The 16,707-nt window shown below is 40.2% G+C and overlaps 1 protein-coding gene across 1 annotated transcript; it reads left to right on the forward strand.

Annotated features, from left to right (window-relative positions):
- Positions 1 to 2,521: 2,521 nt before the first annotated feature.
- cotl1 (coactosin-like F-actin binding protein 1) lies at positions 2,522 to 15,391 on the forward strand. The gene is made up of 4 exons (XM_087797846.1): positions 2,522 to 2,836; positions 3,601 to 3,683; positions 11,586 to 11,743; positions 11,813 to 15,391. Exons 1-4 carry the CDS (start codon positions 2,754 to 2,756, stop codon positions 11,921 to 11,923), a joined length of 435 nt encoding a protein of 144 aa, XP_087653972.1. The 5' UTR covers positions 2,522 to 2,753; the 3' UTR covers positions 11,924 to 15,391.
- Positions 15,392 to 16,707: the final 1,316 nt, after the last annotated feature.

A 16,707-nucleotide genomic window follows, 5' to 3' on the forward strand; every position in this document is an offset into this window, starting at 1 on the left:
TGAAAACAAGTCACATTCCATTCACACAAAAACAAGTTTCTGACAAATATTAGTTGTTTTAGTGAATTTAAGATGGATAAATTGCGAGAGAGAGAAAAATAATAAGCCAGAAGCTATCTCTCTCTCCCTTTCAGAATAAAATGGATTATTTGTTCAACCTTATTCTTTGCTATTAACATTTTTTTTGTTTGTTTTGATTATAATTATGATAAAATGTATTTGTGAATCGGGCTCTGAGGTCTGTGGTTCAGGTCCAGACTGTTGCTCCTCAGCTTTTGAACCATCTCTGTGTTTGATGATCTACTGACTCCTTCAAGAAACATCTTTAGACATTTTTATTTGTGCTTTTCCCTGATTTTCTGAGACTGCTGTGTTTGTCTTGTGTGTCGTGGCCTTTTAAAGTTTATATTTTAACTGTGTATTGTTTGTGATTGTTAAATTGTTTTGTGACCCTGGTCTAGAAAGATATTTACAAATAACTTTTACTTTACTTTTACTTTATTTGTTCCTGTTTCTGTTTTTCTCTGTATTTCTATCACCAATCTAAAATCAGAAGGACCATAGTTTCAACTTTTTACTTGTCATTTCTTTAGTTTAAACGATCTGTGCAGGAAATTGATATAATAGTCGCAGATTTGTTATTGAATGTATTTGTTTATACATTACAGTATAACCTGCAGTGTCAGGACTGCCGTACCACCAGCAGATGGCGCTGTTGAACACCATTCAGGCGACTTTGAAACTTTGAACATAATGTGTCTTCCTTTTAGCGCTTTATTCTAAAATCGATATCTCTATTCAACAAGAATAATACATTTTAAATAAAGAAAATGATGTGACTACGAGATTTTCGTTATAAACCTAAATCAAAATCTTTCAAAGTGCTCTCAACACTTATGAAGAGGTTCAGATGAAATATTGTCTTGATTCCTTTATATTCAAGGAGGACAAAAGTAGTTTTTTCCCCTTAATTTTGATAGACAACCCTTATTAAAAGTAATTAAATCACCTTAATTAAGACTTTAGACTTTCTTTTTATTGTCATTGCACAGAAAACACAGCAGTGAAAATAGCAACGAAATTTAGGTTAGGTTAGGTAGAACTTTATTGATCCCTCAGCAGGTCTCCTTCGGGAAATTGTTTTTTTCCAATCAGCCACAGCAATACAGCAATTATTCATAAACAAAAAAAAATCAAAATAAAATAAGAACAAGAACAAAGAGAAATAAAGAGAAAGAACAAGATGATACAATCTAAGTCTAAAGATAAAGATAAAGAAAATAGATCAAAGAAAAATAACAAAGACAACGGATACAAAGACTAACATAGAATAGAACATCATTATACTTTTACTCCACTCCTGCCCCCGAACTCAGAATTGTACAATTTAATAGCCCGAGGAATGAATGAATTTCGTTGCTTGGCAACCGTTAAAAACACAGCAGAATGAATGTACATATAAGAAGTACAAATATTAATATTAATAAGTTAAAATAGTGCAATATAGTATAAACAGAATAAATTAATAACGTTTTCAATATTGCATATAATAATTAATGTATATAAAAGTATAAATATATATTTTACAGTAAAAATGAATTAGACACAAGTTCCAGTTCCGTCTAAAGTTGCGCCTTTCAGAAACTGTTTCCTTCAACTGAGAAAAATCTCTAAACTTAGGAAAATGTTGTCGGAACATGATCTGGATCTTGTAATCCATGCGTTTGTGTCTTCTCGCCTGGACTAAAAGTTTGTTTTCATGTCTTAACAAGAAGGATCTGTCTCGACTGCAGTTGATACAAAACTCTGCAGCGAGATTTCTGAGCCGCTCTAGTAGAAGAACTCACATTTCTCATGGTTCAACGCACACGCTTCAGGACCAGAAGAGAAAAATCCTTTCAGGCTGTTGCTCCTAAGCTTTGGAACAATCTTCCTCTCTCTTTGCGCTTGATGGATCTACTGACTCCTTTAAGAAACACCTTAAGACGTTTCTATTTGTTCAGGCTTTTCCTTGATTTTCTGGAACTCCTGTTGTGTTATCAGTTTTATCTTGATCTTTAAAGTATATACTTTATTGAATATTGTTTTGATTGTTAAAGCGCTTTGTGACCCTGGTCTGGAAAAGCGCTATACAAATAAAAATTACTTACTTACTTACTTACTATTGTAACAGTTTATTTTCATGTCTAAACCAGAAGGATCTGTCTCGCCTGCAGTTCATACAAAACTCTGCAGCGAGAATTCTCACCCGCTCTAGTAGAAGAACTCACATTTCCACAATCCTTAAAACTCTTCACTGGCTTCCAGTTTCTTTTAGGATCAACTTTAAAATTCTGGTTCTTACTTTCAGATCTATTCATGGTCAGACCTTCCATCAGTGATCTGATCCAGACTTACACCCCAGCTCGGGCTCTGAGGTCTGTGGATCAGAATCTACTTATGGGTCCACGCACTTTATTCTGACAGTCAAACCCGGAAGCAGCAGCGCATCTCTCGCAGCTTGACTCCCCCCCCTGTCGTTGATGAGCAGAATCGCGTCTGCGGGACTTTTGTGTCTCAACTGGACCTGAGTGAACAGCATCAGCAACGCCCCGAGTCTCGCATCCAGGAAATGAGCTCGTCTGCTGGGATTGTGAGCCGCTTGTCACTTCCTGCTCGCAGCTGGTGATTCTGGACGGAACCCTCCTCGGTGCCGGCTCGGTTCGACATCTGACATCGACTTCTCGCTCTTTTTTTTTTGGACTCCTCGACCGATGAAGATGGCAACTCAGATCGACAAGGACGCCTGCAGGGACGCCTACAACCAGGTCCGCGACGACAACACCGACACCAACTGGTGAGCATCCGCCGCCAGACTCGCTTGACAAAACGACGCACTTCTCACTTCACGACCCCCCGTCGTCACCCGGGTGTTCTACATTTCTACCCCAACACGTCATCCTGATGACCCCCCTTCTGCGAACAATTCGGGTGCACGTTCATCCACGGAGACCCCGTTTTTTGACGAAATTAACCCATTTTATGAACGTTCTGCACAGGCGATCTCTCGCCGCGTCGCCATCGACATCGTCCCTCTGATCAAAGACGGAAAAAAACGATTATCCTTCAAACGCGTTTGAATCTCAAAGTGGAAAAGACAAGAATGACCCCGAATTGTTCGTCTTGGTCCCGTGTTCATGTTGTTTTCTCAATATTTACCATCCATCGTCGACAACTTCATTTTTAAACAGTTTCAAATAATATGGGCGGTTATTTCAAAGAAGTTCTGTGTGGTCTATCTGCGCACATGAATCATACCTTTGGCGTTAAGCCGTGATTATAATGTGTGTGTGCGTGATGGGAGCGACCGTGCTGCGTTCAGGGACACGTCCCCCCCATGCCTCTGTGGTCGTCGCCCAGCCGGCCAGAAGTAATTTCCTTTGTCCTGTATTCTGGGAGCAACAGTGGCACTTCCACACTGCTGCCACCTTGCATGGGCGTCTCAGGCATTCAGCGGCCTCTCAGTGGAGCGAAACACAAAGACTTGGTTGTGAATCAACAGCTTGTGCGAGTGGGTCATGCATGGATTAATAATGCTCCGTGAATTCTTTCCCCTTCCAGGGCTGTGTTCAAGTACGAGGGCTCCAAGATTGTGCCGGCGGGACAGGGGACCGACTACGGGGACTTCAAGAAGATGTGCACAGGTGAGAGGCTCTCTCCTTGGAGTATATCGTGGAGCCGGGTCTACTCTGGGGACCGTCTCGGCTCGCTCGTGGCCTCGGTGAAAAGAGCCGAGTGTCAAACGGCTTGACTTGGAAAGGACTAATCTCTTAAGACTCTGTCACCCGTTGGCCAAGTGGAGCCGGACGGTTGCGTCACCGGGTTCGTGTGGATCACATGACAAAACATTCACACATGCATGTTTTAGTGGCTGTAGGTTCGTCTGAGAGGGAGAAGGTCACGGGAGTCAGAGTGTGGAGTGTGGAGTCCCACATGATGGACCAGCAGCTCCTCTGTCCTGGACCTCCCTCTCTCTCCTGACACTATTTCGTTCTGTCTCTCCTTCTCTTACTCTGATGTCACTCTCTCTTACATGGGTCTCTCTTACTCTGAAGCTGCTCTCTAATGTCGCTCTCTCTCGTTTCTCTCTTCCTCTCTCATGTTGTTTTTCAGGTCTTTCTCTCTCTCTCATGACGCTCTCTCTCTTATGTTGTTCTTCCTCTCGTGTCGACCTGTCACTCATGACGCTCTCTCTCTTATGTCGCTCTTCCTCTCGTGTCGACCTGTCACTCATGACGCTCTCTCTATTATGTTGTTCTTCCTCTCGTGTCGACCTGTCACTCATGACGCTCTCTCTCTTATGTTGCTCTTCCTCTCATGTCGACCTGTCACTCATGACGCTCTCTCTCTTATGTTGTTCTTCCTCTCGTGTCGACCTGTCACTCATGACGCTCTCTCTCTTATGTCGCTCTTCCTCTCGTGTCGACCTGTCACTCATGACGCTCTCTCTCTTATGTCGTTCTTCCTCTCGTGTCGACCTGTCACTCATGACGCTCTCTCTCTTATGTCGCTCTTCCTCTCGTGTCGACCTGTCACTCATGACGCTCTCTCTCTTATGTCGTTCTTCCTCTCGTGTCGACCTGTCACTCATGACGCTCTCTCTCTTATGTTGTTCTTCCTCTCGTGTCGACCTGTCACTCATGACGCTCTCTCTCTTATGTTGTTCTTCCTCTCGTGTCGACCTGTCACTCATGACGCTCTTTCTCTATTATGTTGTTCTTCCTCTCGTGTCGACCTGTCACTCATGACGCTCTCTCTCTCTTATGTCGCTCTCCCTCTCGTGTCGACCTGTCACTCATGACGCTCTCTCTCTTATGTCGCTCTTCCTCTCGTGTCGACCTGTCACTCATGACGCTCTCTCTCTTATGTCGCTCTTCCTCTCGTGTCGACCTGTCACTCATGACGCTCTCTCTCTTATGTTGCTCTTCCTCTCGTGTCGACCTGTCACTCATGACGCTCTCTCTCTTATGTCGCTCTCCCTCTCGTGTCGACCTGTCACTCATGACGCTCTCTCTCTTATGTTGTTCTTCCTCTCGTGTCGACCTGTCACTCATGACGCTCTCTCTCTTATGTCGCTCTTCCTCTCATGTCGACCTGTCACTCACGACGCTCTCTCTCTATTATGTTGTTCTTCCTCTCGTGTCGACCTGTCACTCATGACGCTCTCTCTCTTATGTCGCTCTTCCTCTCGTGTCGACCTGTCACTCACGACGCTCTCTCTCTTATGTCGCTCTTCCTCTCATGTCGACCTGTCACTCACGACGCTCTCTCTCTTATGTCGCTCTTCCTCTCGTGTCGACCTGTCACTCATGACGCTCTCTCTATTATGTCGCTCTTCCTCTCGTGTCGACCTGTCACTCATGACGCTCTCTCTCTTGTGTTGTTCTTCCTCTCGTGTCGACCTGTCACTCATGACGCTCTCTCTCTTATGTCGCTCTTCCTCTCGTGTCGACCTGTCACTCATGACGCTCTCTCTCTTATGTTGTTCTTCCTCTCGTGTCGACCTGTCACTCATGACGCTCTCTCTCTTATGTTGTTCTTCCTCTCGTGTCGACCTGTCACTCATGACGCTCTCTCTCTTATGTCGCTCTTCCTCTCGTGTCGACCTGTCACTCACGACATTCTCTCTATTATGTTGTTCTTCCTCTCGTGTCGACCTGTCACTCATGACGCTCTCTCTCTTATGTCGCTCTTCCTCTCGTGTCGACCTGTCACTCATGACGCTCTCTCTCTTATGTCGCTCTTCCTCTCGTGTCGACCTGTCACTCATGACGCTCTCTCTCTTATGTTGCTCTTCCTCTCGTGTCGACCTGTCACTCATGACGCTCTCTCCTGGGTCTCTCCTGGGTCTGTCCGTCTCTCAGGAAGAGCTTAACTTGAAGTCTGCTCCTCAAGTGTGTCTCGGGAGCTCCTTCATGTGCCGACATGTTGCCTCAGTCAGCTGACGCATTCGCTCCGGTATTCTGACTTCATGTTGACTCAAAGACTCCGGTGGTCATAATGTTTCAGCATATATCTGTAGTCCACCACGGCTCAATTTCCTGCAGAAGTTACTTTCTGCTGCGTCAGCAGTTTAGTGCAGTGGGGGTCCTGCTGAGTCATCTGCGCACGACCTTAATGAAGCGAGAAGTTTGTGTGTGTTTCACCATGATGGCAGCTTCCTATGACATCATCAAGAACCCAAAGATGAGCATTGATGACGTCACAGTCCATGAGTTTGTGTTCACTTAAAAAAGAAAACAAATCTTATTTTGTCAATTGACCTGTCATCACTTAGTAGAGGTCACAATTAATACATTTAAACAATTAGTTACTATGTCTTACTACTTGTAGATGGTGTAGTAACACTAATGGTGTAACTCTGATGTAGTAACACTAATCATGTAACTCTGGTGTAGTAACACTAATGGCTTAATCCTGGTGTAGAAACACTAATGGCTTAATTTTGGTGTAGTAACACTAATGGTGTAACTCTGATGTAGTAACACTAATCATGTAACTCTGGTGTAGTAACACTACTGGCTTAATCCTGGTGTAGAAACACTAATGGCTTAATTTTGGTGTAGTAACACTAATGGTGTAACTCTGATGTAGTAACATGAATATGGTAACTCTGAAGTAGTTTCATAAATGTTAAATCTCTGGTGTAGTAATATTAATGTAGTAACTGTGGTGTAGTAACACTAATGTATTAATCACAGATGTAGTTTCACTGATGTGTTATCCCTAATGTATTTACACAAATGAAGTAAGTAAGTAACAGTTATTTGTAAAGATCTTTCTAGACCAGGGTGACAAAGCGCTTGAACAATCAAAAACAATACACATTTACAATACCAATTTAAAAACGCTAAAAGGCCAAGACATAAGACCAACACAGGAGTCCCAGAAGATTATGAAAGTAGTAACACTAATGTAGTATCACTAATGTGTTATCACTAATGTAGTATCACTACATTGGTGCAGGCTTTTCCTTGATTCTCTGAGACTCTTGTATTTGTCTTATATGTCTTTTAAAGTATATATTTTATTGAGTATTGTTTAAGAGCTTTGTGACCCTGGTCTAGAAAAGCGCTTCGCAAATATAAATTACTCACTTACTGACTAATGTAGAATCACTAATGTGTTATCACTAATGAAGTAACACAAATGTAGTTACTCTGGTGTAGTAGCGCTGGTGTAGTAATACTAATGTAGTAACACAAATGTAGTTACTCTGATGTAGTAGCGCTGATGTAGTAATACTAATGTAGTAACTCTGATGGAGAAACAAAAATCTAGTAACTCTGGTGTAGTAGCGCTGATGTAGTAACACAAATGTAGTTACTCTGGTGTAGTAGCGCTGATGTAGTAATACTAATGTAGTAACACAAATGTAGTAACTCTGGTGTAGTAGCGCTGATGTAGTAACACAAATGTACTTACTCTGGTGTAGTAGCGCTGATGTAGTAACACAAATGTACTTACTCTGGTGTAGTAGCGCTGATGTAGTAATACTAATGTAGTAACACAAATGTAGTTACTCTGATGTAGTAGCGCTGATGTAGTAATACTAATGTAGTAACACAAATGTAGTTACTCTGGTGTAGTAGCGCTGATGTAGTAACACAAATGTAGTTACTCTGGTGTAGTAGCGCTGATGTAGTAACACAAATGTAGTTACTCTGGTGTAGTAGCGCTGATGTAGTAATACTAATGTAGTAACACAAATGTAGTTACTCTGGTGTAGTAGCGCTGATGTAGTAACACAAATGTACTTACTCTGGTGTAGTAGCGCTGATGTAGTAACACAAATGTAGTTACTCTGATGTAGTAGCGCTGATGTAGTAATACTAATGTAGTAACTCTGATGGAGAAACAAAAATCTAGTAACTCTGGTTTAGTACCGCTAATGTAGTTACTCTGGTGTAGTAGCGCTGATGTAGTAACACAAATGTAGTTACTCTGGTGTAGTAGCGCTGATGTAGTAATACTAATGTAGTAACACAAATGTAGTTACTCTGATGTAGTAGCGCTGATGTAGTAATACTAATGTAGTAACTCTGATGGAGAAACAAAAATCAAGTAACTCTGGTTTAGTTCCGCTAATGTAGTTACTCTGGTGTAGTAGCGCTGATGTAGTAACACAAATGTAGTTACTCTGGTGTAGTAGCGCTGATGTAGTAATACTAATGTAGTAACACAAATGTAGTAACTGTGGTGTAGTAGTGCTGATGTAGTAATACTAATGTAGTAACACAAATGTAGTAACTCTGGTGTAGTAGCGCTGATGTAGTAACACAAATGTAGTTACTCTGGTGTAGTAGCGCTGATGTAGTAATACTAATGTAGTAACTCTGATGGGAAACAAAAATCTAGTAACTCTGGTTTAGTACCGCTAATGTAGTTACTCTGGTGTAGTAGCGCTGATGTAGTAATACTAATGTAGTAACACAAATGTAGTAACTCAGGTGTAGTAGCGCTGATGTAGTAACACAAATGTAGTAACTCAGGTGTAGTAGCGCTGATGTAGTAACACAAATGTAGTTACTCTGGTGTAGTAGCGCTGATGTAGTAATACTAATGTAGTAACACAAATGTAGTAACTCAGGTGTAGTAGCGCTGATGTAGTAATACTAATGTAGTAACACAAATGAAGCTACTCTGGTGTAGCAGCGCTGATGTAGTAATACTAATGTAGTAACACAAATTTAGTTGCTCTGGTGTAGTAGCGTTGATGTAGTAACACAAATGTAGTTACTCTGGTGTAGCAGCGCTGATGTAGTAATACTAATGTAGTAACACAAATGTAGTAACTGTGGTGTAGTAGTGCTGATGTAGTAATACTAATGTAGTAACACAAATGTAGTAACTCTGGTGTAGTAGCGCTGATGTAGTAACACAAATGTAGTTACTCTGGTGTAGTAGCGCTGATGTAGTAATACTAATGTAGTAACTCTGATGGGAAACAAAAATCTAGTAACTCTGGTTTAGTACCGCTAATGTAGTTACTCTGGTGTAGTAGCGCTGATGTAGTAATACTAATGTAGTAACACAAATGTAGTAACTCAGGTGTAGTAGCGCTGATGTAGTAACACAAATGTAGTAACTCAGGTGTAGTAGCGCTGATGTAGTAACACAAATGTAGTTACTCTGGTGTAGTAGCGCTGATGTAGTAATACTAATGTAGTAACACAAATGTAGTAACTCAGGTGTAGTAGCGCTGATGTAGTAATACTAATGTAGTAACACAAATGAAGCTACTCTGGTGTAGCAGCGCTGATGTAGTAATACTAATGTAGTAACACAAATTTAGTTGCTCTGGTGTAGTAGCGCTGATGTAGTAACACAAATGTAGTTACTCTGGTGTAGTAGCGCTGATGTAGTAACACAAATGTAGTTACTCTGGTGTAGTAGCGCTGATGTAGTAATAAAAATGTAGTAACACAAATGTAGTTACTCTGGTGTAGTAGGGCTGATGTAGTAATACTAATGTAGTAACACAAATGTAGTTACTCTGGTGTAGTAGCGCTGATGTAGTAACACAAATGTAGTTACTCTGGTGTAGTAGCGCTGATGTAGTAACACAAATGTAGTTACTCTGGTGTAGTAACACAAATGAAGCTACTCTGGTGTAGTAGCGCTGATGTAGTAATACTAATGTAGTAACACAAATGTAGTTACTCTGGTGTAGTAGCACTGATGTAGTAATACTAATGTAGTAACACAAATGTAGTAACTCTGGTGTAGTAGCGCTGATGTAGTAACACAAATGTAGTTACTCTGGTGTAGTAGCGCTGATGTAGTAATACTAATGTAGTTACTCTGATGGGAAACAAAAATCTAGTAACTCTGGTTTAGTACCGCTAATGTAGTTACTCTGGTGTAGTAGCGCTGATGTAGTAATACTAATGTAGTAACACAAATGTAGTAACTCAGGTGTAGTAGCGCTGATGTAGTAACACAAATGTAGTAACTCAGGTGTAGTAGCGCTGATGTAGTAACACAAATGTAGTTACTCTGGTGTAGTAGCGCTGATGTAGTAATACTAATGTAGTAACACAAATGTAGTAACTCAGGTGTAGTAGCGCTGATGTAGTAATACTAATGTAGTAACACAAATGAAGCTACTCTGGTGTAGCAGCGCTGATGTAGTAATACTAATGTAGTAACACAAATTTAGTTGCTCTGGTGTAGTAGCGCTGATGTAGTAATACTAATGTAGTAACACAAATTTAGTTGCTCTGGTGTAGTAGCGCTGATGTAGTAATACTAATGTAGTAACACAAATGTAGTTACTCTGGTGTAGTAGCGCTGATGTAGTAACACAAATGTAGTTACTCTGGTGTAGTAGCGCTGATGTAGTAATAAAAATGTAGTAACACAAATGTAGTTACTCTGGTGTAGTAGGGCTGATGTAGTAATACTAATGTAGTAACACAAATGTAGTTACTCTGGTGTAGTAGCGCTGATGTAGTAACACAAATGTAGTTACTCTGGTGTAGTAGCGCTGATGTAGTAACACAAATGTAGTAACACAAATGTAGTTACTCTGGTGTAGTAACACAAATGAAGCTACTCTGGTGTAGTAGCGCTGATGTAGTAATACTAATGTAGTAACACAAATGTAGTTACTCTGGTGTAGTAGCACTGATGTAGTAATACTAATGTAGTAACACAAATGTAGTAACTCTGGTGTAGTAGCGCTGATGTAGTAACACAAATGTAGTTACTCTGGTGTAGTAGCGCTGATGTAGTAATACTAATGTAGTAACTCTGATGGGAAACAAAAATCTAGTAACTCTGGTTTAGTACCGCTAATGTAGTTACTCTGGTGTAGTAGCGCTGATGTAGTAATACTAATGTAGTAACACAAATGTAGTAACTCAGGTGTAGTAGCGCTGATGTAGTAACACAAATGTAGTAACTCAGGTGTAGTAGCGCTGATGTAGTAACACAAATGTAGTTACTCTGGTGTAGTAGCGCTGATGTAGTAATACTAATGTAGTAACACAAATGAAGCTACTCTGGTGTAGCAGCGCTGATGTAGTAATACTAATGTAGTAACACAAATTTAGTTGCTCTGGTGTAGTAGCGCTGATGTAGTAACACAAATGTAGTTACTCTGGTGTAGTAGCACTGATGTAGTAATACTAATGTAGTAACACAAATGTAGTTACTCTGGTGTAGTAGCGCTGATGTAGTAACACAAATGAAGTTACTCTGGTGTAGTAGCGCTGATGTAGCAATACTAATGTAGTAACACAAATGAAGTTACTCTGGTGTAGTAGCGCTGATGTAGTAATACTAATGTAGTAACACAAATGAAGTTACTCTGGTGTAGTAGCGCTGATGTAGCAATACTAATGTAGTAACACAAATGAAGTTACTCTGGTGTAGTAGCGCTGATGTAGCAATACTAATGTAGTAACACAAATGTAGTTACTCTGGTGTAGTAGCGCTGATGTAGTAATACTAATGTAGTAACACAAATCTAGTAACTCTGGTTTATTAACGCTAAAGTATTTACATAAGTAAATAAGTGACTCTGACTCTCTCGTCCACAGACGACGCTCGTCTCTTCGGCTTCGTGCGGATCACGACAGGAGACGCCATGAGCAAGCGGGCCAAATTCACGCTCATCACCTGGATAGGCGAGAACATCGGCGGCCTGCAGCGAGCCAAGATCAGCACCGACAAAGCTCTGGTGAAGGAGATCGTCCAGGTCAGTCTCACGTCTGCAGTGGCAGGATTCAAACCTGTGACCCACTGACCCCGCCCCCTGTCTCCACAGAACTTCGCTAAAGAGTTCATGGTCAGCGACCCGAAGGAAGTGGAGGAGGACTACATCCGCATGGAGCTGAAGAAGGCAGGAGGAGCCAACTACGACGCTCAGGCAGAGTAGAGTCGTGCCACCAGGGGGGTCTGGAGGAGGGTCGGGGGTGAAACTGGATCAACTCAGCTGCAGTGTAAACCAGAAGAAACCAGAATGTGAAAATTAAGTCCTGATGACAAACAGCGACTCAATTGACTTGTCACTTTGTTTGTGAATTTAAAAAAAACAAAACGATTTTGCACAAAGAAACACAAACGAGGAACTGACTGAAAGATAAACGACGCGAGAGGAAGAAGAAGTTCTCTCGAGTCACTTTTTAACTCAAACATTTTTGACTCAAACGTTATTTAACTCATCAATGTTTGACCTAAACGAGTTTGTGACACAAACATTTTTTTTTATTATTAAGTTTTAACACGTTTTGACTGCAAAAGTCTTCGTTGGTGGATGTTTTTAAACAACGCGGCTCGATTCTTCCAAAAGCGAAAAGACACAAATGAGTTTTGAACCATTAGTCGAGTCGGTCCAGAGTCCGAGTTGAAACTTCTTCTTCCTCTCAGAGACTCAAGGTTAATATTCAGACTGAAGAGAGTTTGCAACATGGAGTCCAGCCCCGTCGGTGTCTTCTTCCTCCGCCTCTTTGTCGCCTCAGATGCACTGACCTCCTAAAACAATCAATTACCCGTCAATCAAGTTTGGCCGTCGTCGGTCAAGACGCTGGACCGCCAGAAGCAGGCGTCCATTTTTGAACCGTCAGTTTTCAAAAATATATTTTTTAATCTGGTTGAGGTTCGTCTACCTGAGACCTGGTTAGGGAAACTAGAGCCAAAGTTGTGTCTCTGACTTGTCTTTGATGTATCTTTGACTTGTCTCTGACATGTCTTTGATGTATCTTTGACTTGTCTTTGATGTATCTTTGACTTGTCTCCGACTTGTCTTTGATGTATCTTTGACTTGTCTCTGACGTGTCTTTGATGTATCTTTGAATTGTCTTTGATGTATCTTTGACTTGTCTTTGATGTATCTTTGACTTGTCTCTGACTTGTCTTTGATGTATCTTTGACTTGTCTTTGATGTAGCTTTGACTTGTCTCTGACTTGTCTTTGATGTATCTTTGACTTGTCTTTGATGTATTTTTGACTTGTCTCCGACATGTCTTTGATGTATCTTTGACTTGTCTTTGATGTATCTTTGACTTGTCTCTGACTTCTCTTTGATGTATCTTTGACTTGCTCTGACATGTCTTGATGTATCTTTGACTTGTCTTTGATGTATCTTTGACTTGTCTTTGATGTATTTTTGACTTGTCTCCGACATGTCTTTGATGTATCTTTGACTTGTCTTTGATGTATCTTTGACTTGTCTCCGACATGTCTTTGATGTATCTTTGACTTGTCTTTGATGTATCTTTGACTTGTCTCCGATATGTCTTTGATGTATCTCTGACTTGTCTTTGATGTATTTTTGACTTGTCTCCGACATGTCTTTGATGTATCTTTGACTTGTCTCCGACATGTCTTTGATGTATCTTTGACTTGTCTCCGACGTATCTTTGACTTGTCTCCGACATGTCTTTGATGTATCTTTGACTTGTCTCTGACTTGTCTTTGATGTATCTTTGACTTGTCTTTGATGTATCTTTGACTTGTCTCTGACATGTCTTTGATGTATCTTTGACTTGTCTTTGATGTATCTTTGACTTGTCTCCGACTTGTCTTTGATGTATCTTTGACTTGTCTCTGACATGTCTTTGATGTATCTTTGACTTGTCTCTGACGTGTCTTTGATGTATCTTTGAATTGTCTTAGATGTATCTTTGACTTGTCTTTGATGTATCTTTGACTTGTCTCTGACTTGTCTTTGATGTATCTTTGACTTGTCTTTGATGTAGCTTTGACTTGTCTCTGACTTGTCTTTGATGTATCTTTGACTTGTCTTTGATGTATTTTTGACTTGTCTCCGACATGTCTTTGATGTATCTTTGACTTGTCTTTGATGTATCTTTGACTTGTCTCTGACTTCTCTTTGATGTATCTTTGACTTGCTCTGACATGTCTTTGATGTATCTTTGACTTGTCTTTGATGTATCTTTGACTTGTCTCCGATATGTCTTTGATGTATCTCTGACTTGTCTTTGATGTATTTTTGACTTGTCTCCGACATGTCTTTGATGTATCTTTGACTTGTCTTTGATGTATCTTTGACTTCTCTTTGATGTATCTTTGACTTGCTCTGACATGTCTTTGATGTATCTTTGACTTGTCTTTGATGTATCTTTGACTTGTCTCCGATATGTCTTTGATGTATCTCTGACTTGTCTTTGATGTATTTTTGACTTGTCTCCGACATGTCTTTGATGTATCTTTGACTTGTCTCCGACGTATCTTTGACTTGTCTCCGACATGTCTTTGATGTATCTTTAACTTGTCTCCGACATGTCTTTGATGTATCTCTGACTTGTCTTTGATGTATCTTTAACTTGTCTTTGATGTATCTTTGACTTGTCTCCGACATGTCTTTGATGTATCTTTGACTTGTCTTTGATGTATCTTTGACTTGTCTCCGACATGTCTTTGATGTATCTTTGACTTGTCTTCGACATGTCTTTGATGTATCTTTGACTTGTCTTTGATGTATCTTTGACTTGTCTCCGACATGTCTTTGATGTATCTTTGACTTGTCTTCGACATGTCTTTGATGTATCTTTGACTTGTCTTTGATGTATCTTTGACTTGTCTCCAACATGTCTTTGATGTATCTTTGACTTGTCTTTGATGTATCTTTGACTTGTCTCCAACATGTCTTTGATGTATCTTTGACTTGTCTCCGACATGACTTTGAAGTCTCTCTGACTTGTCTTTGATGTCTCTCTGACTTGTCCCTCACATGTCTTTGACTTGTCTCTGACATGTCTATGATGTATCTTTGATGTGTCTTCTGACATGTCTTGAATGTGTCTCACTTTGTTTTTGATGCGTCTCGCACATGTCTCTGATGAGTCCGAGACATGTCTTTGATGTGTCCCCTTACGTGTCATGACGTTTCTCTGAAACTTCTTTGATGTGTCTCTGACATGTTTCTGATCCGTCTCTGATGTGTCTTTAATGTATCTCTGAGGCTCGTGACATGTCTTTTATGTCTATAACATGTGTCTTTGATGTGTCTCTAACATGTCTCTGACGCATGCGTCCCTGACTTGTCTTTAATACTTACTCACTTAGCCCAATCCCGTTGGTTCAAAAATGGATGGTCTCCCTTCTGGCACTCAAGGTCAAAGGTGTGACTGCGTTGACTTCAGGGGGCGGGAGGCATCATGGGACTTTCTGACACTGTGATTGGCTGCGGTGTCGGGGGCGGGACTAAGCAGCTGACGGCTCTCGCTCGTAGCATCTTTGTTTCCTTTTAACGCCTGAAAAAAGTAGAGAAATGAAAATCTGTTTTTAAATAAACTTTATTTCTTTGGAAAGTTGAACTTGTTTTCAGGAGGAAAGGTTTTGAAAAATGATCCAACGTTTCAAATAAAACGTGTTTTCCAAAGATCTTCTCCAGAGAGTTTTTTTGTTGTCGTAAGAGTTGTTAACAAGACAAAACTGTCTTGTGTGTGTGTCTGTGTGTGTGTGTGTGTGTGAGTGTGTGTGTGTCTGTGTGTGTGTGTGTGTGTGTGTGTGTGTGTCTGTAAAAGCGGACCTTTCTTGTAAGTGATGCAACTTTAAGTAATGTGTGTGTTTAACTTAAAATGATCCACTATAATCCGCTCTGATCATCTGACACGCACGCACACACACACACACACACACACACACACGCATACACACGCACACACACACACACACACACACACACACATAAAGTCAAAGTAACTAGTCAGCCATCAGTTGTGCAAGTTCTCCCACTTAAAAAGATGAGGGAGTCTGTCATTTTCATCAAAGTAAGTCAATTGATGGTTGACTCAATACTTTTCTGCCCAACTGTACACACACACACACACCAACATGCACACACTTAGAGCCAAACAGACACGCACACATCGACACAAAAACACATAGAAACACACACACACATATATTTATATAGATACACACATTTATATACTGTAGACACAAATGGACACATACACGCATATATGGACACACACACAGACATATAAATGGACACAGACACACACACATATACAAACACACACAGACAATAAGGAGTATATGTAGACACACACATTTATATAGACAAAAATAGACATACACATATAAATAGACCTGCATACATTTAGACACACACACATATATATATAGCTACACACATGTATATACTGTAGACACAAATGGACACACACATGCACACACACACACACACACAGATCTATGTAAAGACACAGACTAACACATATAAAAACACACATATGGACAAACAGAAGTATATATAGACACACTCATTTATATAGACAAAAATAGACACACACTTATATATAGACACAGACACACACATATATAGTTACACACATTTATATAGACAAAAATAGACACACACATATATATAGAACACATACATTTAGACACACACACATATATAGATACACACATTTATATACTGTAGATGCAAATTAACACATACACACATATATAGACAAACATAGTAGATTTATGTAAAGACACAGACTCACACATATATACAAACATACACACACACAGACAAACAGTAGTATATATAGACACACTCATTTATATAGACAAACATAGACACACACACATATATAGACACACATATAGATTTATGTAAAGACACACATAATTATATATATATATCTATATATATCTAGATAAATATATATATATATCTAGATATATAGATACACACAT

Source organism: Callionymus lyra, chromosome 8 (genome assembly GCF_982586985.1).
Source record: "Callionymus lyra chromosome 8, fCalLyr1.hap1.1, whole genome shotgun sequence".
Taxonomy (NCBI): Eukaryota; Metazoa; Chordata; class Actinopteri; order Syngnathiformes; family Callionymidae; genus Callionymus; species Callionymus lyra.